This window comes from Microtus pennsylvanicus, chromosome 9, assembly GCF_037038515.1.
Source record: "Microtus pennsylvanicus isolate mMicPen1 chromosome 9, mMicPen1.hap1, whole genome shotgun sequence".
Taxonomy (NCBI): Eukaryota; Metazoa; Chordata; class Mammalia; order Rodentia; family Cricetidae; genus Microtus; species Microtus pennsylvanicus.
In genome coordinates this window covers 38,523,352-38,551,349 of record NC_134587.1, presented here as the reverse complement: position 1 = coordinate 38,551,349, position 27,998 = coordinate 38,523,352, and the positions used below count along the sequence as shown (strand labels likewise).

The 27,998-nt window shown below is 49.4% G+C and overlaps 1 protein-coding gene across 1 annotated transcript in view; it reads left to right on the top strand.

Moving 5' to 3' along the window:
- Positions 1 to 15,759, top strand: part of Pax8 (paired box 8) — a 59,894-nt gene extending 44,135 nt beyond the window's left edge. Inside the window, exons 10-12 of the mRNA XM_075985322.1 lie at positions 7,173 to 7,274; positions 13,230 to 13,316; positions 14,682 to 15,759. Of these exons, the coding sequence (XP_075841437.1) occupies positions 7,173 to 7,274; positions 13,230 to 13,316; positions 14,682 to 14,758 (266 nt within the window). The 3' untranslated portion in view covers positions 14,759 to 15,759. The remainder of the gene's footprint in view (positions 1 to 7,172; positions 7,275 to 13,229; positions 13,317 to 14,681) is intronic.
- Positions 15,760 to 27,998: the final 12,239 nt, after the last annotated feature.

The following is a 27,998-nucleotide window of genomic DNA, read 5'->3' as shown; positions in this document are numbered from 1 at the left end:
TGCATACAAAGGAGCAAGGTGCTGTAAAATGTAAACTTTTCAAAAATAGGTTCAAAAAGAAACAAAGACAAAAAGTGTGTGGGGGGGGGGGGGAGGGGGGGAGGCTCTTGAGTGAATTTCTGGATCAACTTCCTGAAAAGGAATGTCGGTCACCACTTGTGGCCAGCTCCATACCCAGGGGAGTGGCGGCACCATTGAAGGCCTCCCTCATTTTTGGTGACTTGCACAACTTCACAGCCGGAGGTGTTGAGGTTCTTGTTCTGGCTTAAAGCCTGAAGTAGGCTAGGGACGTCTGGAGCAAACCTCTATATCCCGATAAAGGAAACAGTCCAAGAGGAAGAGGGGTCTAACTACGATCTCCAGATGGGAACAGTAAGGGCTGACCTCTCGTGTGTCTAATCCTAGTGGATCTTCCAAACAGGACATTATTGCAACAAGTCGAACCTGAGCAATATCAGAAAGCATCAAAGTGGGGTTTGGGCAGAGGCAGAGACAGCTGAAAGTCTTCAGATATCTGACTGACTATTATAGTGGGGGTCCTGGGGGTCCCAGAACCAAGAAAGGAAGCGAGCTGCCACCATTGGAAGCCTCCTGTGTGAAGAGAGATGTCTCCTTTTGAGTCTGGACAGTTCAGGACAGAGGGCATGCCTCCCTGTCTCCTGCTCCCTGGCCCTGTCACCTCGAGAGGTAATGAATGAGACAGGGAGACTGAATGGTCAGGGACAGCGCAGAGTTGGGCAGTCTAGGCCATCTGGACCAGCAGTCTTCCAGTATTCTACAGCTTTCTTGCAATTTGAAATGGAAGCCTTTGCCGGGTGTCTCAGCCAGAGCAGGGTAGCTCCGTCTGAAGCAGGAATGCTGCCTTCAGAGGCCCACAGGCTTGAGAAGCCGCAGCATTGTGACTTTGGCTCCCACTGCCTCAGCGGTTCTGAAGGCCCTGACCTAAAGCCCAGGCTTAGCATTTCCTATTGTCTGACAGCTGGTATTTTTTCCCTTCCCTGTGCATCCACGCACTCCTGTGAGGGAGACGGGCAATGTGAGGGCGGAGAGGCAGTGGTTAAGAGTCTGAAGAAAGGGAAAAAGTGTTGACTTGGGGTTTGAGATTTCAGGAGAGTGAAGTCAGCAGAGATGGCTCATTTGTTCTGAGCAGAGTGATTAAAAGGCACAAACCTGTGAGCTGAGTGAAATTATGTCAGCCGGAGGACACGAAATGGGAGGTGGAGGTGGGGAAGAGATGGTCTGTGCTTGTAAGGGCACAGAGGCTGCGGAGCAGGGCTCGCTTGTTTGCCTCACGGGGATGAGAGGCTGGGGAGCAGGTGAGGGAAATGGCTGAGGGTGATGGGCACGTGATCCAGAGCAGTTCTGCCATTACTGTGTGAGCTGCAGAGTCGTGGCTGAGAGAGAAGGACAGACAGTAGCTGGAAGTATAGACAAATCATCACAGACACAGGCTTGGCTTTTCTTCTTCTTCTTCTTCTTCTTCTTCTTCTTCTTCTTCTTCTTCTTCTTCTTCTTCTTCTTCTTCTTCTTCTTCTTCTTCTTCTTCTTCTTCTTTTTCCTTCCTCCTCCTCCTCCTCCTCCTCCTCCTCCTCCTCCTCCTCCTCCTCCTCCTCCTCCTCCTCTTCCTCCTCCTTCTTTTTTCTGAGACAGGTTTTCTCTGTGTAACATTAACTGTTCTGGAACTCACTGGGTTGACTAGACTGGTCTTGAATTCAGAGATTTGTCTGCCTCCGCCTCCTGGGTGCTGGGATTAAAGGCATAGGCCACCACCACCCTGAGACATAGGCTGCATTATGGCTTATAGTTAGAACAGCCTAGGGCAGACTTCCTCGCCCCGAAGCCCCACACTTTCTCCCATTCTATCACCTTCTAAAGCTGGAAGTATCCCTGTCAATATGTCCAATCAGGGCTGATGCTTCTCTTGTCTGTTAATTTAGTGGACCTGCCCTCCAAGTCAGCTACAGGACTAGGAGGACATCCAGTCCGTGGGCTAAAGCAGCTGACAACAGACACCAGGTGGTCACCCAGGCATTAGGTAACCAAATATGTAGAAGACCCTTGGCCAAGTGACCCCCACAGCCAGACCTAGAAGGGATCACTCCTGAACGACTGGCCACAACTTTAAAAATCTAGTATCGAGGTGAAGGCTGTAAGAAGAACACAGAGTGAACAGGCTTGTGGGATCTGGGATCCAGGGATCCAAGAGCAAGAAGCAGGTTAGGACTGGAGTTTAGAGAGCCAAGCCTAGATCTTCAGCCTAGGGGCAAGACAGGTGACTGTTTAAGCTGAGTTCAGGCGATTGGTGCAGATCGTTCCCACCTGAGGGCTGGCCAAAATGGGCCCTAAATACCCATCACTTGACTGAGTCCTCATGAGGTCGAGAGAACATGTAGGGGTGGAGGAATGTTAGAAATGGACTGAGCTTAGGAGCCCAGGAACTATAACCTTCCAACCAGGGGAAGAGCTAAACCTGGGAGAAAGAGGAGGAGGCAGAGAGCAACACATTCCCGGGATATTCTGCCTGAAAGGAGGGTGAAAGGGAGAGTCAGGAGTTCTCATTCTGAAGTTAGCCATGCTCAATGCTGCATGGATCTTCCTAGCCCCTTATCTCTGTGGCCCTGCCACCTGCTGAACCTCCTTTACCTGCTTCACAGACTTTTTCTCTCTGGGTTCTATGAGTGTTGTCTCCAGAATGACTGCTCTCTGAGCCTCGGCATTTTTTCTGGTCAGCCAAGAAACAGGAAACACTAGGACTTGGGCAATAGTGAGATTTACCTCCAGTTCCTGGTAGCCCCCTTTAAAACACCCTCACCCATCTACCCACCCAGCCGCCTGTTGGATTCCAACCCACTGCCCACGACAGTGACATCAAGGACATCCTTGTCCTTGCTGTTCTGTGACTGACTTCAGCTCAGCGGATGGGAAAGCTGCAGTTAGGTTTTTATCATCAAGGAGCCCAGGATCCTCCTCCATTCTTCTGTACAAATTATATTTAGTCCTGCCAAAGAGATTTCTGGGTTGCCATAAATTTTCCTTGCTTTCAGAACAAGATAAGGCATTGAAAAGGGGTTACACAGAGGCCAGACATCAAAGGGGCCAGATGAAATAGTCTAAAATCACCTCTACCCCTCTGGATTCCTTCCTCTAGCCGGTGGCTTTCAGTTCCTGCAATCTACCTCTAATTAGAATATTTACCAAGAGCTCTGGGGTTCCAGAATTTTCCTAGAGAACCCCGCTTTGTAGCCTTCCAACCTGTGTTGATGCCCATGCCAACATTTTAAAAAGAGGCCCCCATTGGAAGTGCCAAGGAGGTGGAATTGAATAGTAAAGAGAAATTGATTATGAAGAGCCTTCAAAACAGAATGGGGAAGAGGGTGTGTCCATCTCCAACTGGTGGCTTCTGTTGTTTTGTTTCGTAGATTGTTCAAGATTCTCCGTTGTTTTATTTCTTGTTTTGAGACAGGTTCTTACTATGTCACTCTGGCCATCCTGGAACTCACTGTAGACCAGGCTGGCCTGGAACTCACAGAGATCCTGCTAGCCTCTGAGTGTTGGGATTAAAGGCGTGCATCACCACGCCTGATGTGGTTCAAGATTCTTGACCCTCTGACTTTGTTGTTGTTTGTTTGTTTCCAATACTGGGCATTAAATTCAAGCCACACAAGTGCTCTGCTGAGCTGCATTCCCACACTACAGAATCTTGTTCTTTCAGAAACGAAAGCAGAGTGGCTGGAGGGACGGCTCAGCAATGAAGAGCACTGGCTGCTCTTGCAGAGGGCCTGAGTTCAGTTCCTAACACCACGTGGTGGCCCATAACCTTCTATCACTGCAGTCCTGGGGATCTTATTCTGGTATGAGGATGCGCATACAGATGAAACACCCATAGACATAAAATACAGAAACAAATACATCTTCTTTAAATAAAAGAAATGGAAGCAGAGAGTTTTGTGGGGCTGTTGAGACAGTCTGTGAAGGTACTGTTTGGGTAGGGCGGTGTCCTGTTTGTCTTTCCAGGAGGGCTAGGTTTTATTAGGGGAAGTCTTCAGTGGTCAGTTTGGGCCATTGACTCAGAAATCTTTCTTGCTGAGAGAAACTGAGGAGAAATGAAGATTAAGGTCCCTGAATAGGGGGACAGAGACCAGTGAGTTCTTTCGCAAGAGCTGGCATTCATAGGGTGAGGCCCCACTGATAGAGATCATGGGTTAAACCGTGGCCTGAGGTGTGTGGCCAGGGAGTCTATATACGCTAGACAGCCTAGAAGAAGCTGCTGTTCAGGTGGTAGACAAAGGCCAGGAGGGCGGGAGGCGTGGGACCACAGGCTCCCAGCATGAGAAAGGGCCCAGGGAGCAACAGACTGGCATTAGCAAATAGAAGGCCAGAAAGCCAGAACTAATATTAATTCATGGGAGACATGGACCCTGCCTCCAAATCCACCACACAGTGTGCCTAGAAGTCCCACCAGCCAGGAAATAAGGTGAACCCTAGTTACAAGCTCTTCTCTGAATTACATCTTTGTGTGGCAGATAGGAAGATTTTGGTCTGGAGAAATTAAGTGACTTGTTCGTAGTCTTGCCTGGATCTAGTATTCAGTCTCAGTTTCAAAATCTCTCTCTCCCCCCTTCTCTTCTTCCCCCTTGCTCTGTCTCTCCCTGTCTTCCCCCTCCCTCACTACTTCCCCCTCCTTCTCTTCCTTCCCCCTTTCTTGCTTCCTCCTTCCCTCTAGTAGGTCAGAGAGAAGAAAAGCAGATGCACGAAGCCAAGCAAGCCCTCCCTGTCTCTTTCTAATATGTCACCCTGCTGGCCATCATCCTGCTCCCCTTCCCTCACACCCCCCTTTCCCAACCATCGTCCCCAGCAATGGCATCATCCTATTGCTGACTCCTTGTCTTGAAAATCAAAGATGATTTTGGGTAAATCTTCTGTTTATTCTTCATTCTAAATATGTCACATTTTCCTTTTCCCATGTTTCCAGCCCTCCCTTTGTTCTTCTGATGCCCTTACGTCAGGTGAACAGAGACCACCTGTTTAGTAGACCAGTCAGAGCTAGATACTCAGGAAAGGCGGGTCAATTTGAAACTGGTGTTCAGGTGTCTAAAAATCCTAATGCTATTTTAAATAATGAATGCTAAATGCTTATTTCTGACAGGATCTTTTTCTGCAAGAACTTCACCGATATGAACATTTCTAGCATGTGTCCATTGCACTAGCCAGTGTCTCCCTAGAGCACGAGGAACAGGTTGACTTATACTCAAATCCTCAGAGTTATAGGACCAGTTTGTGGAAGGCTGCGCATATTCACCACCGCCCCCATTGAGGAAACGGGCTTAGGGTCAGAGTGACTGGTCTCAGGGCAAGTAGAAAGCCATAGAAGCAGAATGAGTACCCAAAGTCCTCTGGTTTCCAGTCCCTTCTCTCTGGAAGAAGGACAGAACTTGAAAGTGCAGGTGTTATTGTTGGGCTGCATCTAAAGTTCATCTTAACTTAAGATCCGTCCGTCTCAACTTAGTGTGAAGCTTTGCTCTTCAGTTCTCTCTCTCTCTCTCTCTCTCTCTCTCTCTCTCTCTCTCTCTCTCTCTGCTAAGTCCTCAAGTGCCTAGCTCTTAGAACTTTCTCAATAAGCACTGTTGAATGAAAGAATTGTCCTCATGGGGTAAGACGGAGTGAGTCCCTTTGGGGCTGACAGTTCACACGGGGTCATGGTATGTACCTTCCCATTTTTTATCATTAGCTAGGTACCCTTCCAAAAAGTTTAGGGATGAAGGATCTGGGAGGGTATATGGAAAGAGGGGACAATCTGTGACGTAGAGAAGATATGTCTGGTGAGTTAGTTGTCAGGGACTCACAGGAAGATGGTGGAAAGCGTTTGGGCCGAGTGGCTATCATCTGACACAAGGGTATTTCTACTAGAAGTGATTTTACCCCTGATTCCTCCACCCTGGGGTCATATAGCAATGTCTGGAGATCCTTTATATTCACCTGGTGTACTGAAGTCTCGTGGGTAGAGGCCAGGGATTCTGTTCAATATGCTTTAATGCACAGGACAGCTGCCCAACAAAGAATTTACCAGCCAGTCACATCAGTACCACCGAGATGGAATTCTACAAACATCACTAAGAACTAGTTTGCCCAAGTAATTCATTATTCGTATTGTAGCATTTTTAGAGTGGACTGGCCATCGTTACTAAATATTCTGAGTCAGTGTTCATCCCACGAAGAGACCTGAGCAGCCAGGATGTGCAGATTCTGGTCTGGTCCACAGAACAGGAACGATGAGGAGGCAAGCAGTCCAAGGACTCTGGTTCTTGGGCTGGGGTAGATGGAGAGAACACCAACAGGTCAAGTGAGGTCTCCCAGAAGGGATGCGAAGGAAAGGCAGATCCAGGGAGATGGGGGCATCATAGGGATGCCTCGGTGTCACGAGGAGGTAGGCATGCCACAAATCACAGATCAGCAGAGGTCAATCGGGGATGAAACATCCTGGAAATGGCTTTTTAAAGAAGTATGATTGATAAGAATGCCAGTTAAGATCGTGTGGGAAAGACAGCAGTCCCTTGGTGGTGTTCCTTTTATATCAGGAATCGTCAACATGCTTCATGTCCCTTACTTTTCTGATTAATTATATGCACCTGGAAGTCCAGGCCAACCAACAGGAGCTTCCTCTGTGGTTGATTAGCTTTGTCTGCCATGTATCCCCCAAAGGACAGTGATGGATCATCCATCTCTCTCTATTTCACAAGGCCTGCTTTCGTCATTCTTTTGAAAGCCAGGTGAAACGCGGTGCCCTGAGTTCTGTGGCCTCTCGTGTATTTATTTAGTCCATTGGGGCTGACTTCTATGCTGGACAGGGAGAGAAAGACTAAGGGGACTCCACCCCTGGCACCCAATACCTTGATTTTTTTGTAGAGGAATAAAATATTTGTGAAAATAAAGCTCCTAGGGAATGGGGAACAAAGTAAGACTGCAGTTACAAGAGCCCCTTGCTTGGTGAGTCTCTTTCCTCAGAGAAAAATGAGAAGCTGGGCTCAGAGGAGAGAACTAGTAGGTTTAGAGAATGGCTGGGGGCTCCAGCGCTATTGACTGAGGAGAGGACTTGCTGAGCCTCGGCAGGGTGGGCTGGTGAGCCTGGGAGCCACCTATACGCCAACTAATGACTCTTTGGTGTCTTTTACCAGGGCGAGAGATGGTGGGGCCCACGCTGCCTGGATACCCACCCCACATCCCCACCAGTGGACAGGGCAGCTATGCCTCTTCTGCTATCGCAGGCATGGTGGCAGGTAAGGGCTGAGGGACTGGGCGTCAGCATGGGAAAAGGGAAGTATCAAAGAAATGGGAGACAGTAGGTGACAAGAGATAGGCCGGGTCCCAAAGGACACTGAAGGATGGGCCAGAGGGGTTCCTTCATATAAGCACCCAGAGAAAATCCCCAGTGCCAGCTTGGCTCCTGGACTTTTCTTGGCTTAGTCTCCCCACACTCCCCACGTAGACAGACCTACATTCACATCCAAGCTCCCCTGCTTCCTCCTCTTGCACTGCGTTCAAGTGGAAGAGCGTGAAATAAACACTGTGAGACAAACACGAGCCCAATCCCCTGGTCTCCTGTGATTTAAATGACATCAGATGATGAACCTCAGTTTGCCTCTCCAATAAATTCTGAAATTTGAGTGATGGCGATGATGGTTATGGTGAAGGTAACAGCGATAATGGACACACCGGTGATGAGATGAGTGAAACAGACCTTCCTCTGCGGTCCACACTCACCCAGCACTGAGTAGGGCCCAGGTTCTACCGACTGTAAGGATGCCACAGAGTGTGAGCTAAGAGTCCTTCACACTCATTTTGAAATGCGCTGGAATTTTGCTTGACAGTCCTTTTGGTGTCTGTCTGCCAGTCATGATCCGATGACCCAGGATTTCAGGGTCTGAACAAATGAATAGTTTCTTTGGGAAAGTCCCAGTCTTTTAGGAACCATGTGGGAAAGCTCCAGGGATCCATGGAACCATTTCTACTGCCCATATAGGTATAAGGGCCTGAAGCTTTTGGGGGAGGGCTCTGTACTCAGGGCCATGTGTGACACCCCAATAACAACCCTGTACCAACCTCCCTGGCTTTGACCCTAAAGACTTGGCCCCATTCCACCACCAAGCCTGCTTCCCCCTGGCAGGGGTTAATCTTTGCCAGCCACCCACCCACTCCGGGCACCCTGTGCACAGGCAGGTGGGTTGAGTTCTCTTAGGCAGAAAGAGGGGAGGGATCAAGGAGAGGAGGCTTTGCTCCCTGGGAACCTGCTGAGCTGGCACTTGTTGCTGCCTGGTTACCGTGGCGATGTGGTTAATGCAGCGTTGAAAATACAGAATTCTGACTCCTCTCTCCCTCCTGGCCCCGGACTCCCTCTCTCCCTCCCTCCCTCCCTCTTGTGGAGCGTGAAATGAGATTGGTCAAGATAAAAAAGGAAAAGATTCGGTTATTTTTTTAAGAGTGTGGATAATGGGGCCTCTCAATCAAAATCCTAGGCTCCAGTCTGCTCCCTGCACCTCCCCTTTCCAAGCCCTCCGCGTTCCCTGCTGCCTGCTTAGAGGAGAAGGAAGCGGCATAAAGCAAGACTCCCCCCCCCACACCCCGCGCTTAATTATGAATGGTTCTTGGGGGCAGGTCCAGGACAAGGGGTTCCTCGGGCCAGAGTGTGACGTGGGGGGGGGGGGAGAGGCAGAAGACAGGGGAAGGACTGCTTCTAGGAGGACCTGTCCAAGAGTGGGTGCTGTGAGGAAACACTCTCACACACGAGCATACGTGTGCTGCTGCTGTGTGTGCATGCATACACACACACACACACACACACACACACGCTACGTTGACTGCAAGTGAACTGCAGCTGGGAAGGGTCTCGCCGCACACAGTGAGGGTCTCCAGTAAGCTGTGTCCGCATTGGTTTTCAGGAAACGCAATGCCATTAAAATGAGTCGCCCGGTTCCTGAGAGCACTCCTGTGCAAATGACTCCTGAAGGAAGGTCTTTCGTAGAAAAATAACACCATGTTCATCTCTTACCACTGCCTATCATCTGTCAGTTGACTGAATGCAGATTTTTTTTTTCCGTTAAAGTCACTTAACTGAGTAAGCACCTATTGCATACACGTAAGGCACATAATTAAGGGCTTAAGTAAGGCTCGCCACCTACATTCTTCAATCAGTTTGCAAAGAAATAAGTGATCATTTATTACACATTTCTGCATACCTGGCCATTTATATGCGTAACTTTATTTCTCTTTCATCCTTATAGTAAATCTTGGATGCTGGTAGAATCCAAGTTTCCTAGCTAGGGAAACCAAGGTCTACAAGAACCAAACGGTGTGCTCAGGGATGGTACTAAGTGACTGAGTCGTTCAAACACAAGTCTATTGATTTAGCGTCTGTGCCTCTTTCCGTTTTCCCACATTGCATTCCATCATACCGTAAAAAGACGCAAGCTACACTGACCCTGCAAATAGCTCATGGCTTTGATATCAGTTAGAAAATAGAACCAGCAGATTAGAGAGTTAGCTTCATCCTGACATCGATCCATGCTTTCTCCCATCCTTCCATTTTCTTTTCATTCAACCACCATCTTCCTTTTTTATTAATCCATCTGCCTATTCTTATCCATCCATCTTTATATATACACACATACATCATCCCATGCTTCTTTCTACCCATTAGCTTTTCCATCCATCCATCCATCCGTCCATCCGTCCATCCGTCCATCCGTCCATCCATCCATCCGTCCTTCTGTCCATCCATCCATCCATCCATCCATCCATCCATCCATCCATCCATATCTCTTCCTTCTTCCCAAGTATCCATACTTTTACCTATCCCTCTTTCCAGCGATCCCTCCAGCATTTATTCTCTCATTACAAATACTTCTACTATCCACATATCACTATTCAGCATGGCCCTCTGTTTGTGGGATGGGCAGGAACAAGCAGTGAGCTGGTCAATGAATGAATAAACATAATATCCCATGAAGATAACTATGTAAAGGCAATAAAATGTGCTGATCAATGAAGAGCCACAGGGAGAGCAGATAACTACTTGAGATTGAATAGACAGGAAGACCGTCCTGAAAAGATTTTCAAAGTGATCAGCCAAGTGATAAACTGAGGCTGACCATCCCTGGCCCAAAAGAAGACCAAGTGCAAAGGCCCCGAGGCAGGAGAGCTAATTTAGCATGACAGTATCCTGAAAGAAGATGAGCGGATTGGAGAGTAGTGAGCACCGGGAGAAAAGTCCCGCAGAGTGTGCAGAAATGGGCAGCGGCAGCAGGGCCACGCATTAGAAGGCTTCTCAGGTGCTTGAGGAAATAGATTGCAGATACCGAGACAAGTTAGGGAATCAATGCTCAGGTTTTTGTAAGAGACGACAGTTGCTTTAGCTAGGAGAGTAGGCCTGAAGGATAAGAGGGACACTCGATATGTGTTGGTGATGAATCGAACATTACCTGCCCGCTAGTTGACTGCAGAGATGAGAGCTAGAGGCAGCAGACATGGGGTAGGGCTTGGGGAGCTTCGTGGATGATGGTGGTAAGCACCCAAGTGGAAACATAGGAGAGGAAGCGGTGAGGAGGAAATCAAGGGGGGGTTCAGAGGCAAGAACAGAGTTGAGATGATTAACTAATTAGCAACCTTGATATCCCAGAAGGCTTTAACATGAAGCTGGGGTTGGTTCTTCCATATGATGTGGAGTTCTAACAAAGAAGGGACTGGGAAAAGAGGAAGCAGAAATAGTAGGCAGGTTGCAAAGCAGTGTGGGGGACTGAGTAGCATGGATTCCAAAGGAAGTGGGAGACTAAGAGGCCGGTTGGCTGTTTGCTACCATTGAAGTGGTCCTTGGAATGATCAGCTTTGACTCCAAGGCGCTTTGCCTAGAACAGCATTGGCCTGATTGGAAAAGAATGTGAAGATGAATTCAGAGAAAGAAGCTAGTGGCATCTGATATAAGAACAAAGGGGACTGGCCTTTCCTGGACACGGTGGCATTTCATTTTCTGTGGCTATGTATACATTGACAGATCTGCTAGCAGAAATGCCGGACTCCAAGGTGTACCATGTACCCAGACGCCGCCTCTATCCCAGCTTCCCGGTGACGGAGGCAAAGAGGCACTCAGAGCATATGTTAAACAGACTGATGCTGAGCGAGCGGATACATGCATGAGTGTTAAATGAGAGGACACACACGTTGTATTACTCTCTCCCTTGACCTTTAGAGATGGCAGTGTTAGCACTGGGAGGCCAGAGGAAGGGCGTAGGATGGGGGCCCTTGCTGCACAGCCAGAAGAGAATTGCCCTTCTCCGAAGGAATGCTGAAACCGGACTACACAGGCAGTCAACAGGCTTGGTTCCTACTGTGGGCTATAGGAGCAAGCCTCGGCAGAGGAACGTGCCAACCAGGCTTCAGTTCAGCCTCTCATTTAGCAGTGTGGCCTTGGGAGAAAGCCTTGAGGCCTTCCCTAGAGAAGTTTCTTCATTCATAAATAAATGGTTGGATTAGATAATTTCTTAGTTTTCTTATCTCGTCCTCCTTCCCTGCCTTCCTTCTTGTGTATTTATTTTCTCCCAGACCTGTGTTTGAGTCTGTCCCTAACCCAAAGAAAGTGCTTGTGGCGCACGCCTTTAATCCCAGCACTCGGGAGGCAGAGGTAGGTGGATCTCTGTGAGTTTGAGACCAGCCTTGTCTACAGAGCTAGTTCCAGGACAGGCTCCGAAGCCACAGAGAAACCCTGTCTTGAAAAACCAAAAAAAAAAAAGAAAAAAAAAAGAAGAAAGTGCTTGTGTTCCGACCATAAATTTGCTGCCGGGTATGGAACTGCTAGACACAAAGAGGGTTCAGCAACCTCCCCTAGCTCTGTCTCTTTCCTGGCTTCCACTCATACAGATGACAGCTCATCAGGAATGAAGCAGTCCATCTGGCCCCAGCCCAGCCTTTACAATTGATGGTGTGACTGATCCACTGAACTTTTAAAAATAATTTATTTATTTAATGTGCGTTTGTACTTTGCCTGTATGTCTGTCTGTGTGAAGCTGTCAGGTCTCCTCAAACTGGAGTTACAGGCAGTTACAAGCTGTCATAGTAGGTGCTGGGAATTGAACCCAGGTCTTCTGGAAGAGCAGTCAGTGTTCTTAACCACTGAGCCATCTCTCCAGCCCATGAACTTTTTTTTTTTTTAGCACTTGTTTCAGGAGAGAATAAAAGGAAGCCAACATTCATTGATGCTGCTTTTATCAACAGCTTGAGTCTAAGTACTTAATACACACCAGCAAGTTTAATCCTCACCCAAATCCCATGAGACAGGGACAAGTCTGGGATGGAGACAAGAAATCACAGACAGCACCTAGCTCACAGTCACCCGTGAGATCCCCAAAGACTGTGTAAACAGCTTTTGCATATTAAATTGGCTAGGCGAATGCTTGAAGGGATTACCTGGGATTTATGACCAAGAGTTCTAAGGTCAAATTCAAGGTCCATCATTGGTCAACGGTGCAAGCTGAGCCAAACTGCTTACTCAGGCTCTACTCTAGTTTCCTCTTTTTTAAATTGGTAGCGTGGGCGAAGGCTTTACCGGATGCTCGGGAGCGACGGAAAGGGCAGGCACTGCAGGAACAAGCTTTGCGAGCTCTAAATTACACACCAGTGGTAGGTGTGGTAGCCAGCTCAACGTTGCAGCTGTTGTGTAAGGGAATTCTTCAGTAAATTCTTTGACAAATACTTCTTTTGGGAAAGCCAAGGATCAGCTGACCGAAAGAGGTAACCTGACATGCTTTGGGTCAGTTCATATACTGAGTTTGCCTAAAACAAGGGCATGGCTTTCCTGAGAATTGATTTCCTCTTAGACCACCAGCCCCCTTGGAAAGTCCCTGCTGTAGAGAGTCCCCGGCAGCAGAGAAAGTAGAATTTGAATCTGGCTCCTACCATTTGGCAGGCTCCACACTCTGCAGACCATAGGATCTGGAAAATGGGGGTGGTGGCATCTGCCTCCCCGGGGCTCTCAGGAGGGCTGCAGTATATCAAGGACCCGCCCAAAGTGACCCATATGGTGGGCCCTCCTGAGCTCCCCTGTCCCTGTTGTGGTTTTACCTGCCCTATCCAGTGCCATTCATTTCCGGACCCAGCCCTACCAACCCCACAGACCTGTCTCCCCATCCCGGTCCCCTTGCTGGTGTCATGAACCTCACAGGTCTCTTGCCTGTGTGCTCCAACAGGAAGTGAATATTCTGGCAATGCCTACAGCCACACCCCCTACTCCTCCTACAGCGAGGCCTGGCGCTTCCCCAACTCCAGCCTGCTGAGTAAGTTCCTGGGGTTGTCCAGGTCCACTGGTGGGCAAGGGAGGGCTGGGGTGGGGAGTGAAGCCAGACCAAAGAGCTGGGAGGCTCCAGGTTCGATGGAATGCCTAGAGAGGTGGCAGCTGTTGGTCATAGAAGAAGTCAGAGTCAATTGCAGTATCTGGCAGGTTTAGGGAAGAGAACAGAAGGTCAGACATTCTATTCTCTTTCCACAACCGTGTCTGTTAAAATTTTGTTTTGTGTAAAATTCAGGAATCAACCTTGAAGGGCAAGGGTAGAGAAGGGTGAAGTTACGCTCAAGCAAAGCCCGAGAGTGGCTACCCTGCCTGCAGGGGTTTGTGGTCTCTCTAGGAGGCACTATCCAGGAGTTCCCTGCACATTGCCAGCTCTTCTCCTTCCCCCAGAGCTGAGGCCAAGTCGCCATCTTGCTCATTAGTTGTCTAAGCAGACAGAAAATAGTCTTGAGTTACCTCCACAGCCTTGTTCCATCCAGTTCCTTAGATGTGGCGGGAGACGTGAAGAGTAATCAGGGTTGCTATCTAGAAAGTGAGTTCCAGTGAGTCTCGAGTCTGCCTTTTCACCCTTGCTTTGCTCCGGGTCCCTGAACTGTTTGGGGAAGATTTTGAGTAAAATAAGTTCACAAAGAACTTATGGAATTCTTCTAGCGCCTTCTTGAGTGGTAGCCCTTCGGTTGTTAGTGTAAATCTAGGGCAGAGAGAAACAGTGGTCTTAGGATGTCCAGTTGCATAGAAGCCTTGGCAAACTGGCTGGATCATCCGTTCTTTTATTGTCATATCTTACAGTCCCAGAAATGACCTGGAGGGGAGTTACCTGTACTCTGTCAGCCAGATGTGTTCAGCTCTAAGCTACCTCTTGTTCAGTTTAGCCAGAAAAGGGCAAAGTCGGTGAGGCTGGTAGACCTTCCTGTTGAGCTTGGGGGAAGTCCTTCAAGTCCAGAACCCCTTGGACCAGTCAGGAGACAAATTCTTTTGGGTTTTCAGAAGATACTCCGACCTGCCATTATTTAGGCAAGGTTAGAGAGCATCCCAGCGATCCCTCCCACCCCCGTTGTGCTCAGTTTTTGAGGTGCCTCATATAACTGTTCTCTGTTGCCTACTCCTTGAAGCAAGAGTGTTGAAGGTCAAAGCGGTCATGAGGGGTAGGGGACAAGAAATCATTTTTCTGGCTAGAAACTCAAAAGGTGAGGCCGGAGAAGGAGGAAGGGTTGGAGAGGAGTTAATCTTTGATGGTCAGATGGGCAGGGGATAAATGATTAACGTGTGCTGTCTTAAAGGTCAGCCGATGTGGAGGGACGCCGTGGTATAGCTTCCCCTCTGACCAGCAGTGTTGTTGTTTTAATGTGTCCAGGTTCCCCATATTATTACAGCTCCACAACAAGGCCAAGTGCACCGCCCACCTCCGCCACGGCCTTCGACCATCTGTAGTTGTCATGGGGACAGTGGGAACAACCAGGCAAACAGGAGGACTTGGCCTGAGACAGGCCCCAGAGAGTCACACAAAGGAATCTTTATTTATTACATGAAAAATAACCACAATTCCAGCATTGCGGCTCATTCCCCGTGTGGTCAATTTAATGGACCGTGAAAGTCAGGATGACCTTGGAGAAGGCCAAACTGTCCTTCAAGATTCCTTTTGTGGGGGACAGGAGTTCCAGGAAAACAAGACACATCCCATCTCAAAAGAGATGGAATTAGAGGAGAAATGTACCCAGGCTGGTACCCACCAAAGGAGAAAAAAGGGATCACAAAAGAACTTAGAGGGAGATCTGTCTGAGGGTGTACAAGGACCAGCTGTGTGATCTTCATCAGTACAACTCCAGCAATTATGGACTGTAAGCAAGTCCTTCTGGCCCATGAGTCCTAGCCCAGGGCCAATGGTCTACTCACCAGCCATCCTAGGAGTTACCACCTGCAGCCTCTGCCACCTGCTGGGAAAGCCAACCAGCAACTTTCTGGGGATGCCAGCTGACCTTCCCATTTGTGTTGCTGTGAGCCTCCGGGCACCCCCTTGCCTCTCAACCATCGGGCCACCCCTCTGGCAGCAGTGAGGCAAGGCTCTCTACACAGAGCACCGCAAGACATGACGGCTGGGACCACCACGCCCTCTTCTTCACAGCCATGCCAATTCGAGTGTGCTTTCTGTATCTCCAGCCCATGCAGCCACCGAAGAGACCCCTGAGGCCAGCAACAAGATTCCCTCTCTGGCTCCTCAGCTCCTTCCCCCAACACCACCTCACTGTAAATACCGCAAAACGAAGCTCTGTTTGGGTCAAGCTTCCCTCTTTCCACCCCCAGACTTTGGCCTCTGAGTGCATTGTTTCCCTACTATGTTGGGCTTTTCTCCTTGATACTTTTTTTTTGTTTTTTTTTTTAAAGACAACCCACCATTACCACATGACTCAATAAACCATTACTCTTGGTCTCAGGTTTTGGGGCACCTTGGGGATCGACTTCCTCTAAACACAGAACCAAGTGACAGAGAAACTCACTTTGAAGATAGAGATTAGCAGTGACATTTTAGATGTCCTGGCTTAGTATTCACTGCTTGCCTTAGTAGATGTCCAGTGCTGGCTAAATCAATTATTCCAAGTTCTGAGCTGATCCACTAAGTAGATGCTGGCTTAAAGGAAGCCGTGGCACAGTGCCGTCCCAGTCACACACACACACACACACACACACACACACACACACACACACACACCTGTAAGTGGTTGCTGTTGGTCTTCACTGAAATGCAGAGCCTCAGGGGTGAGTTGGAGAAGATCCACAAACAACTACAAGCTGGGCCCCACTTTAGCAGCAGTTTTGAGCTTCGTGGTGCTGAAGGGCGCAAGCAAGAAGACAGTCTTCTCTTTTGTGCCAGACAGTGTTGGGGCTGTTGAGGAAGACAAGTTCAAATTAGCCCGATTTTACATATGAGAAAACTGTGTTTGGAAAGATATGGGATAACATGGCCAAAGTGGGAAGTTGTGGGTTCAACTAGGTATTCTTCTCCTAAACCCAGCATTACCACTAAATCCAACCAATACCACGGGGCCTCGGCACGAAAACCAGAGTATTCTAGATACGAAGAAGGAATGGATGGGGCGGGTGCTACTAAGGATCTGTTTTCTTTTGCTCTTCACAGGTGTTTGTCCCCCCCCCCCCAGTTGGGAGGGGAGCTATCCGGCATCTATGTGAACCCTCCTTCTGTGCTGGACCCAGATAGAATGAGAACAGGATGCCTGGGAAGATAGGAGGATAGTGTTTGGTGGGAGGGAGGATCCATCATCCCTTCCAGGGGCTCCATGGTTGTGGGGACAGAAGTAGGGAGTTAAGGTTGTGTTACCTCTTCGGGTCTACCCCAGAAGAGGTGTCAGGAACATTCAAGGGGCAGGGGTGGGATGAGCCCAGTTGTGTCATTAGGGGAAACTTCCCAGGAAGAAACCCTGTTCTTGTCTGTTCATAGGGGGTCTGGAATGAGGCTCAGTTTCCAATAACAGGGATTTCCTCCATTTGTAAACTTGGCAGCAGGAATCTGAAGCCTATTTTAATGGAGACTGTTCACGTCTCTGAACCATTGGATTCATGGGTACCCTAAGGCAACCCTCAACTGAGAATCACTTTGAAAGGCATGGTGTTCTACAAGCCTACACAGTGATCCTTGGGTTTATAAACAAAACTCCTTCACAGAGACACTGTGTACCCTGGCAGCCGTTCTCATGTCCCCAGTGACAGAGGGATCTGACATATGTCTGATGCGAAATTTAACTTCCCTTTTCTGAGCTCAGCTACTCACCGCGGGAAACTCGGGGTCCATGTCGGGGAGCTGATGTGGCATGACCCAACATCGGCAAGTGCTCTCCAGAATCTATGCAGATATTCTATCCTAAGTCAAACTAGAGTCCCCTTTGGGGCTCAGAAAACACACTCATTTATATGCTGGGTGAGAGAGACTATTCAAAGTTCCACAACACTGGGCCCTTCTGGGAGAAGTCTGGTCACCGCATATGAGAGAACACAAAGAGAAGATGCAAAGTGGCCACTGGGGCTGAGCTAAAAGGCCATGTCCACCTTGGGGATGGGGCGAGGGATAGTGGAGAGGACTGGTTCACTCCTCAGGGGGAGCTGGGAGCACTGGTTTCTGTGAGCTATGGGGGCGCTGGTTTCTGTGAGCTACGGAGGACTAGCCTATGTTAGCGGGAGGATTTGGCATGAGGTGTTTGCCTGGAAGATCGCCAAAGCCGGGAGCATCTTCCTCACTCTCTTCCACTGTACCGTCTCACTCTCTCCAAACGTGGACTCAGCTTTAAAGGTAGCACTTCTTGTCTATCACCCATGCCCCACCCCTCAGTCCTCCCTGCTTCCCAGTACCCCAGCTTTAAAGGTAGCACTTCTTGTCTATCACCCATGCCCCACCCCTCAGTCCTCCCTGCTTCCCAGTACCCCAGCAGGGTGCCAGGTCACCAGGAGCTTGCTGCAAGCCCGAGACAGTAAAACAGGTGATGAATAGGAAGAATGGGTCCCAGGTACACAGGGAAGGCTGCCATAGACTGTCCTCTGGTCTATGTCCCCAAGCTCCTGCAGAGACTCTCCTCTGGTCTATGTCCCCAAGCTCCTGCAGAGACTCTCCTGTGGTCTATGTCCCCAAGCTCCTGCATAGACTCTCCTCTAGTCTAGGTCCTCAAGCTCCAAGTCAGGAAGGCAGTTCGGGAAGAGAAGCTGGGATTTTCCTCTCCAAAGCCAGCCCTAGGTTGTATGTCACCCCCTTTCCTTACCTTCCCTAGGCTGTTTGTAAACCCCTTTCCCCCCACCTTCTCTAGCTGTGTGTAACCCCCCCCCTTCCACCACCTTCCCAGACTTCTCCAGAATTCTTGCCACAAGTTGCTACTAAGAAATGTATTTTCTAACTACTGTGTTCCAGGCACATTCTCCACCTAAAGCTCGAGGAATAGTGTTCAGTGACCGTAGTCCACAATCCTGACCCAGAGAGAGTGATGGACTAGACTTTCCAAGGTTCCCCAGCCCCATCTGCGCACATGTTTCAGACATCTTATTTCCTCCAAATGTATCCTTCCCTGGCATAAACCAATGTAATTATCCTTTGAGAGAATTTCCTTGGAAGTGGGCGCAGAATGAGGATACTGACAATCTCAGTGTCCGCCATCAGTGGGCTTGTGCCCCATCGGCCTGTCAGATGGGGGCCGTGGACAACCTTTCCGTCTCTCCTTGAGACTTGGAACTTTTAGTACCCCCCCCCCACACACACATCTGTTTTATATACAAGGCATATTCTCATCCCCTTAATGTTTCTGCTTCTTAACACTGGTCTCATTTTGCACTTGGGGAAACTAAGATCGGCCAAACAAGGTCAACTGGTCCACAGAAGACCCGAGACTATGACCAAAGCCCATATTAGAGGCCTAATATTCACTCTGTTGGAAGGCCCTAGGAGTCTGGGCATGGCCATGCTTCTGAGAGATCTCACATGCCTTGGTGGGGGAGGGTCAGAGGTTACTGGGTCAGTTCAAGCTACTTGGCAGTAGCTCTGGAGAGAAGACCCAGGGGGCAGCTGAAGGCGCTGTGGGGATCTGTGGAGGACCCGCTGCGCCAGGCTGGTCTTTGATTCCCTTCTGCCCTTGGCCTCAGGTTCTCTGGCTACCTACTGGCAGTTACTCTCAGGCCTTTAGAATGAGAGAGCATTCCCTCTGTGGGGGAGCGGATTACTCCTCCATAATCACCTGCTGACGTCAGAGTCCCAGCGTCTCTCTGCGATTCTGGGGAAAGGTTCCTCCCTCCCCCAAGTACTCCTCGCCTTTTCTCTCCCCTTTCCCCTTGCCCCTCATTCCTCTCTTGCTGCTGTCGCTCTTCTGCTGAGTTCCAAGCAGTCATTTCTTTCCTCTTTGTGAAGGACCTTGGCATCTTCAGGGATGTGGATTCGTGAGGAAGAAGAGCTTGGAGGTCCTGTGTAGGCTCAGAAAAATGCCAGGAGGCCTCCTCCTCCACCTGCTTCCTCTTCTCATTGCTTTGACTCTCTGGGGCCCTCTGCAACCCTGACCTTGGGACGGATACTACCTGGGTGGCAGTCCCCTGTCCCTGGGGCTCTGGGCAAACTCACAGCATGGGTGTACATGCTCAGTGCCAGCAGCTCTGCTCCCCATAAACAGAGCCTGAGCACCTGGTTTTCCCTGGAGGAGGCAGCTTTCCCTAGGCAACCTCCTCCGTCTCTTGAGCCACCGGGCCATGAAGCAGCTTCGGGAGATTTGGGGTGCAGGGCGGAGGTCCAGTGGAGGAGGAGCGAGAGCTCCTCCACATCTGTGCCCCGTGGCAGTGGGCCAGGCTGGGGAGTGAAGCCCTGCCTGCGGTTCTCCCTGGGAAATGTGATTTCCCTTGAGTGAAGCGGACTGTGCAGCGTGGAAATTGGCTCTTTTCTGAGCGAGCAGCCGCCGTCGCTGCGAAGTCGGGGCGGGCTCAGCCCACAGGAGGCAGTGCTGGCCCCTGGAGTGAGCCGGGAGCAGCCATGTGCTGAGAACTCATTAGGGATAAATCAAACTAGTAACAGCATGAAGCCAACACCCTCCCCCTCATCACACCTCCCTTCCCACCCACCCTCTCCCCTCCCGGAGACCCCCTGCGCCCTCCTTTTCTTCCACAACGTTTCTCTCCCGCGGACCTCTCCCCAGAGCTAGGCCACCCTTCCTCAGTTCAAGCACCTTCCTCCCACCCTTGCCAGGACACCTTCCCATAACTAGCACATCCTCCCACAAACAGGGCATCCTCCTTCCCAGCCATTGCTCTCCCCAGTCAGCCTGAGGACCCTGACCCCCTCAGCCAAGGGTGCCCTTCCCACAGCCCCGCCCTTTTCACATCCTCCCCAAGTGTGTCTTCTCAGCTAAGACAACTTACCCCCTAGTTTTAGGAGACACACACACACACACACACACACACACACACACACACAATCACTCACACCCGGTGCCAAAACTCCAGGAACTGTTCTTAAATGAGAAAGTTGTTCATATAGCATTTTTGGTTTGCCTTCTAGTTACTTTTTCAGTAGTGGCCAAGATACTGATCGAAAATGTTACTGATAACCGCAGGCCTCACTGAGAGCACAGACAGGACCAGCACCATGGTGACTTTCCCCCATCCCTTTCGGCCTCCATCCCAACAGTCTTCTGGGGGGAGCCCAGAACTGAGACTCCCAGCTGTGGCAGCATTAGTTCCCCTGGTACTTGTACCCCTGGGGAGATGCGGCAACCCAGAAGACTTGCTGCAGGCCGGAAGAAATTATCCATAAAATGAATGAGCTCAATCAGGAGGGAAACCTGCTTCCTGCCAAGGCAGACCAGAACCAGAAAGAAACCGGGGTGGCGGGGTGGGGTAGCTGGGTGAGTGGCGGTTTGCGGGTAGGGGAGAGAAGGTGTGGACTTCTATCTCTGGAAGAGTAAGGAGCTTCCTAGGGTGTTTACTGCAACAGGACATCACTTCTGTCCTGAATTGCCCTATGCCTGATGAGGGGACAGGATCTGCCTTGCATGTTATACCTGGGTGTCATGAGAACCCTGCAGCTATTATTTCAAGATGAGGCCCTTGGTCTTCACCTAGTCTCCCCTGTGAAAGGATGTTGCTAGATGAGCCCAGGCACAGAGTGTAGGGTTGTGGCTGGCTCCTGTCCCCTCTGGCTGACAATATTTCTCAGTTCAAGGCTGTAAACCTTGTGACTTCCCTCAAAATAATATTGTCCTTGAACCTTTGATGGCATTGCTATTAAATCTCGAAAGGGTCTCTCCTGGCCTTCTTAGGTAAGCAACCTCTTCCAAATCCCATCCCCAAAGTAAACAGTGTATTTCTATATCTGGTGCTTTGCTCTTTGTTGTTTGTGAGTCTTTTTGTCTATTTTGTTTTGTTTGTTGTTTTTTTACTTTTTGAGACAGGGAGGGTCTCTGACTTTCAACTTATTGTGTAGCCTAGGGTGACCTTGAGCTTTTGATCTTCCTGCCTCTACCTAACTATCCACGTTTGGAATGTGGACTTTGGTTGGGGTGGCTGATGGTGCCCCACCTACTCAGACTTGGGCTCTGGCTCAATTTGTGTAACTATAACCAGACTTCTAAAGGGCCCTGGGCTGGGGCAGGAGCCAGGGGGCACTGACTTGACATAGTCATTGCAAATGAGGATTCTGGTTTCCCTTCCTGTTAACTCCTCAGCCCACTCAGTCAGAAGTCTCCCACCAACCATGTGCTACGGAGCCATTCCTTCTCCTAAGCATAAGATGAAAACAAGATAAACCAAATAGGAATTATCACAATACACCCCCCAAAGAAGAAAAATCTTAGTGTTTAGAAATGGGATTTTTCCTGGGTGGTGGTGGCACACTCCCTTAATCCCAGCACTTGGGAGTCAGAGGTAGGCTAATCTCTGAGTTTGAGGCCAGCCTGGTCTACAAGAGCTAGTTTCCAAATAGTCTCCAAAGCTACAGAGAAATCCTGTCTTGAAAAAACAAAAAGCCAAACAAAACCAAAACCAAAACCAAGGAAGAAAGAAAGGAATGAAGGAAGGAAGGAAAGAAGGAAGGAAGGAAGGAAGGAAGGAAGGAAGGAAGGAAGAAGGAACCAGACAGAAAAGTAATGAAATTCGCAAGAGAGAATACATTTAGAATAGAGAGCAGTTGAAAACCTCTCGGGCTGCTCCCAGGCCTCTGGCAAGGCTGGCCTTCTGCAGCTGGCCACCAGGAGTGCCGCCTGCAAGCTCTCCCTGTCTGTGACCGAAAGAGGGATCAGGGGATCACCAGGCAAGGAAGACTCACACTGTCCAATGCAGGCTAAGGATGTAGCTTTAGTGGAAGAATGCTTGCCCATCACAGAGGACTTCCTGGGCCCAATCTTCAGTATCAGAAAAAAAGAAAGCAAATCCACTGTCCTTTCCTAAATGCCCACCTGGCCATTTGAGCCACCCCCCTTTGGTCTCTCTTTGTCTGTAGCTGCGAAGTCTGGCACGTGGGCCCTCAGTGCCTCTCAGACTTCTTTCTTTCCATGGTCTCCTCACCACACCTTTTCTCCCTTCCTGAGCTCGTCATCTCCCACTCCCCACTGGTCTCCCAGTCTCTCTGTATTTTCTCCAGTTACCTGGACCTGTGGTCAGGGAAGGAGAGGGACAATACCGGTAAAGACGTACAGGAAGGGACATCCTGTGTTGTGTTTGGTTTGCAGTCTGTGGCTGCCCACCTCCCATTTCCCTGCCCAGGTACAAGGACAAAGAAACAAGTCTGAGTTTCAGGACTCCTGGGGACGTGCCGGTGACAGGGCCTTGCACACAAGCCCCACCTCCAGCCCCTCACCCCTCTCACAGTTGGAGGATGGAGGAAGGTTACTTAAAGCCTGGGAGACAGAGATTTGGAGAATTGCAGCCCCCAGATGCCCTGGGTGAGCGAGCAAAGGAGTTAGGGGAGGGGGAGCAGGTGCCTTCTCTCAGCAGCCAGCCAGGAGGGGCTAAGTGGGGTGGGGGGTGGCCAGACCCAGGCCAAGGCTTAGGACCCATCTGAGCATGTCGCCTACTAAGGAGGAGTTGAGGCGGGGGAGGGGAGGGCGGGGAGGTGAATAAATAATAGGAAATAAAACTTCATGAAGCAGAAAATAAAAGGCAGATTATACAGATGTGGCAATTTGAAGGATCATTGCCTCTGTCCTCTTTTTAACTGCTGCATCTGGAGTTTTGAAGGCAGCTTATCCGCTCCCTCCCTCTGCCAGGTCCCCGCCTGGCTGGAGGCCCCCCCAGGGCCAAGGCACGTAGAGGGACAGGAACCTCAAACACCTCTGTCGGGGTGGCCTTTCCTAGGAAACGTGCGCCCAGCCTTGAGCAAGCTGGCCGGGCCGGTTCAGTGTGGGAGAGGCTAGGCGGGTTGTCTGTAGGTGAAGCACTCAGCCAGGTGAGGGTGTGGCCTCGCCTGAGAGGGGAAGGTAGCATTTGTGAGTTCAGGAGTAGGTAGGCTATAGCACCTATGGGGACAGGTGGGGTTGACTAGCCAGACCTGGACGGTCAGAAGCAGGATGAGGACGTGTGGTTGGCACTAGGAAGAAACCTCCTGCAAAGACGGAGTTTGGAAGCCCGAGACCGTCTATGCGGCTCCGTCCTTCTTTTCATCTAAATTCATTTGTTAAGCCTTAATTTGACACTGTGCCAGGTGCTATATAAACAGACATGGTCTCTGACTTTAAGGAATTTCCCAACTGAGACACACACACACACACACACACACACACACACTGATGCTTTGTCTATTTTATTTTAAATATTAATGTATTCCCCACCTTGTTCCCTGGGAGGATTTGGGGCAGCTCCCAGGAAATGCAAGTAAGACATTATTACATAGGTATAAAAAGACGTTGAGACCATGGAAAATACCACATGGGTAGGAAAGTGAACTCCGAGTGGTAGCAGAGCCGGTTAAGACTCCAGGCGTGGCATGAAAAGGTGACCATTGTCACATCGTTGACTCTCAGTCTGTGTTCTGAGTCTCAGGAGAAACATTTCCTGTGGCACCTGGGATGCTAAAGGAATTGATTTACCTTGCCTCTGATAAAAGAGAAGTAAGGGTGAGTCCCTCAAAGATTCTGTGGCCAACTCAGGACCAGTTCCCCAAAGGACTGCCCAGGGCAGCATCCATTAGGGACAGCCAACATGGACAATCCCAGACCCAGAGATTAAGCAAAGATGGTCTCAATGCCCTCTGTCCTGTCTGTCACCACTGGGACATAGTTCCCGTGGGTTCTGGAGCACAGGTGTAGGAGACGTACAAGGCCAGGGAGACACTAGTAGATGAAGTTAGTTCCAAGCTAAATCCCACCTAAGGTGAGGGTGGTGATTGAATATAGGGAGGAAGAGGGGCAAGGACACGTGGGCAGGGCTCTCTGCAGACTTCAAATAAGGGAGGAATATCTCCTCTGCTCAACCCTGTCTTAGGTCCCCGATGGAAGGAAACAAAGAGGTCAGTGAGGCAAAGCCACTGGGTAAAATATGTTTGGGTCCCAAGGTATTGTCTTTCAGAGCAGGGGAAGAACTTTCTCTCCTTAGTACGGGGAGTCATAAGATAAATCTTGGGGAGGGGACGCTTAGTCAAATTGTGGGTGTAATAAGTGACGTCTGTGTAGTATTTGCCAGGTGTGAAATTCAGATGAGAAATCTGGGCTAAAGGTTCCGTTTTGTCTCTGAAGTTCTTCTGAAAGTCCTGAGTCAGCCATTGCAGACCTCTGAGGGTGCAGGCAGCTTGAAGAAAGCTGTGTTTAAAGAACAGAAAGGAAGCATAAAAAAATGACCATACGAGGAAGAAGAAGCCACAGGAATAATAATAATAATAATAATAATAATAATAATAATAATAATAATTTAGGTTTTTCGAGACAGGGTTACTCTGTGTAACAGCCTTTGCTGTCCCAGGACTAACTCTCATATACCAGGCTGGCCTCGAACTCACAAAGATCCATCTATATCTGCCTCTTGAGTGCTGGGATTAAAGGCCTGCACTGAGGAAACATTTTTTTTTTTTATTTAGATGTGTTTTCTCTTGAGCCTAGATATCAGATGCAGGAGTTCTTCTTAAAAGGCTGCATTTCTCTTGGAGCAGAGCGATGAGAGCGGGGTGGGGGACACAGAGCAAAGAAGAGGAAAAGATAAACTGAAAAGTTCCTGCACCCCATAAACCTCTCCTCTGACGCAGCAATCCAAATCAGACCAAATCAAACCGAATAAAAAAGCCCAGGTTTAATGGATACAACACTCCCGGATGATTTTACAGACCCCGCTTCCCATCAAGAGACTGGAGACACACACACACACACACACACACACACACACACACACACACACACACACACGGAACTACTACATCTGTTTTCCAATGCCCTGTGGGAGTGGTCTTGAACATCTCTGGGGGTGGGGGTCATCCTTGGCAGGCTTTCTGAGATGCAACAGGGTTTGGAGAGAGATGGGGGAGGGGCTTGGGGGAGCGGAACTTCCACCAGAACATTCCAGACTCTTTGGGTATATGGAAGCCAGGGGCTGAGGTGAAGCTTCCACCCAAACATAAAGAAAGGGAATGAGGGCTGGAGAGATGGCTCAGAGGTTAAGAGCACTGACTGCTCTTCCAGAGGTCCTGAGTTCAATTCCCAGCAACCACATGGTGGCTCACAGCCATCTGTAATGAGATCTGGTGCCCTCTTCTGGCCAGCAGGCGTACATGGAGGCAGAATGTTGTATACATAATAAATAAATAAATCTTTAAAAAAAAACATTTTTAAAAAAAAAGAAAGGGAATGATTTTATTTCAGAATAACTGTAGGAGACCCAAGGAAAGTTTCATGGAAGGAGTACCATGTTGGTTGGAGCTGGCTTTGTCCCATCATGCATTCCTCCTAATTTGTGCTTTCAGAGCTCAGAGCACCTTAGTATCTGGTACCTGTCCTGTCTTTCAGGTGATACTGGCCTCACTCACACCACCTCCCAAAATGGAATTGATTTAAATGATTGACTCAAGTATGGACCCAAGGCAGCTAGACTCGGGGGTCTGAGATGGATTCTTCTGGGAAGAGGATAAGTCTCATCTGTTAGATTTGCACTAATGGGAGCTATGAGGGCCCTCTTGGTACCCTGAGGGTTGCTCCCACTTCTAGATCAGGATCTGGAGCCCCAGAGGAATAAGAGAGAAGCTTCATCCATGTTCCAAACATGGACAGATGCTGCTAAAGCCTATTTGAGCCCAAATTCATTACTTGGAACCTCTGGACAGAGGGAGAGTCAAGTGCAGAGGCCCAGCTCTAAACAAGATGGTTGTTTGGAGACAGGACTTAAGCCGAAGCCCAGGAAAGCAGGAAGACTTCATATGAAGCTAATAGTTAACCTGGAAGGCTATCCTTCCAGGCTTTCCTTCCAGGCATTGTCTGAGGTGTTTAAGTGCATAATTCCACTCCCTCCTCTGTGAGGTAAGTGGTGTTATTATCCCTGTTTTGTGGAGAAGCAAACAGAAATATGAGAGAAAGAATAACTGGCCCGTGGTCACACAGCTAAAAAACAAAACAAAACAGAAAGACCAAAACCAAACAAAACAAACAAAAAACTCCATGCTGCCGGGATTCAATCTGAGGCAGTCTGACTGTGGGACCTCAGTTGCAAGCCATGCAGATCATGTGGCCAATAGGGTCAGAGGTTGTTTGGTGTGAGTTTGGATGAAATCTGAGACGACAATGTATTTAATGACTGAAGATCATCAGAAGTCTTCATGGGTGTTTCAGAGAGGGCTGGGGTTAGGGAAAAAAGGAAGGAAGGAATGGAGGGAGGGAGGAAGGGATGGAGGGAGGGAGGGAGGGAGGGAGGAAGGAAGGGAGGAAGATAGGAAGGAAGGAAAGATGGAAGGAAGGATGGAAAGGACACAAGGAAGGAAGGAAGGAAGGAAGGAAGGAAGGAAGGAAGGAAGGAAGGAAGGAAGGAAGAAGAGCCAGGTAGAAAGGGGAGTCAGGCAAGGAGGAAGCAGCTAGTAAAACCCAGCCATCTTGGGAGTTCATCACAGACAGAAGGAAAACCAGTATCAGCCAAAGGAAGCAACAGAGTCCAAAGAAGGCTTTTGATGTCCTCGTCCTATTGGTGACATTGGAAGGCATCTGCCAGGCAAGACAACTGAACAGGTAGAAAGTGGCCCTCCTAAGAAGGGAGAAAAGTCCACACCTGCCTTGTAACCACAACATTCCAGAATGGTTCTTTCTTCAGAGGAGAAAACAAGAGGAGAGCAGCTAAGTGGGCGAGCCTGTAAGATGGCGAGGCACACTGGCAGCCAAACCAGCTGGAGGAAACGGTGTCATTAGGAAGACTGGCCTAGGGTGGGTTGGGAAGGCTGGGTTGTTCCAAGACTGTGGGCTATTGTCTTTACATTTTACCCTTTTAAAATAATTTAGATAGACCTAAAAGTTGCAAAAGCAGGACCATGGTTTGGCCCCCATCATCTCATCTTTGTTCTGTTGAGACAAGCGAAGCCCAGGCTAGCCTGGAACTTATTATGTGGCTCATAAACTTACTATGTAGCTGGCCTGGAACTCATGGTAATTCTACATCGGACTCTCAAGTACTGGGATTATGGGCATAAACCACCACACCTGGCTTATTCCTCGGAAGGCAAGCCATGCGCTAGCATTCCTCTGCTTCAACACCGCTCTGCACAAAAGCCGTGTATCTTGGCTATGTTCAAGCCTTTCTGATCCAGACCCAGTGCCCCCCAGCCCCATTTCCCTTGCTCCTTTTATTCTGTCTTTCTATCTACTTTTAATTCTCACACAGTCCCCTTGCCACTAGTGTACAAGACATTGAACCCCTAAAGGACCCAAGCCTTGGGCCACCGTGATTTCTTTTTAATCTTCCATGGTGCCTGACAGCAAATGAATATCCCTTTACAGAAAGCTCTCAGAGCAGAGACCCAAGACCCAGGAAGAGGTTCCATCAGGCATCACCCTGGGCTGTACAGTAGTTCCAGGACCCTAGGGATTGAGCTCCCTTAGAAGGAAGAAGGGCTGGAGTCCAACATGACCCCATAGAAGCTGCATTCATCACTAGGAGCCTCCACCTATCCCCTTCTTCCTAGAGGAGACCCACACAGTGTATAGGTGGGAAGTAGACCTGCCCACCCCTGGAACTGCAGGTGGGG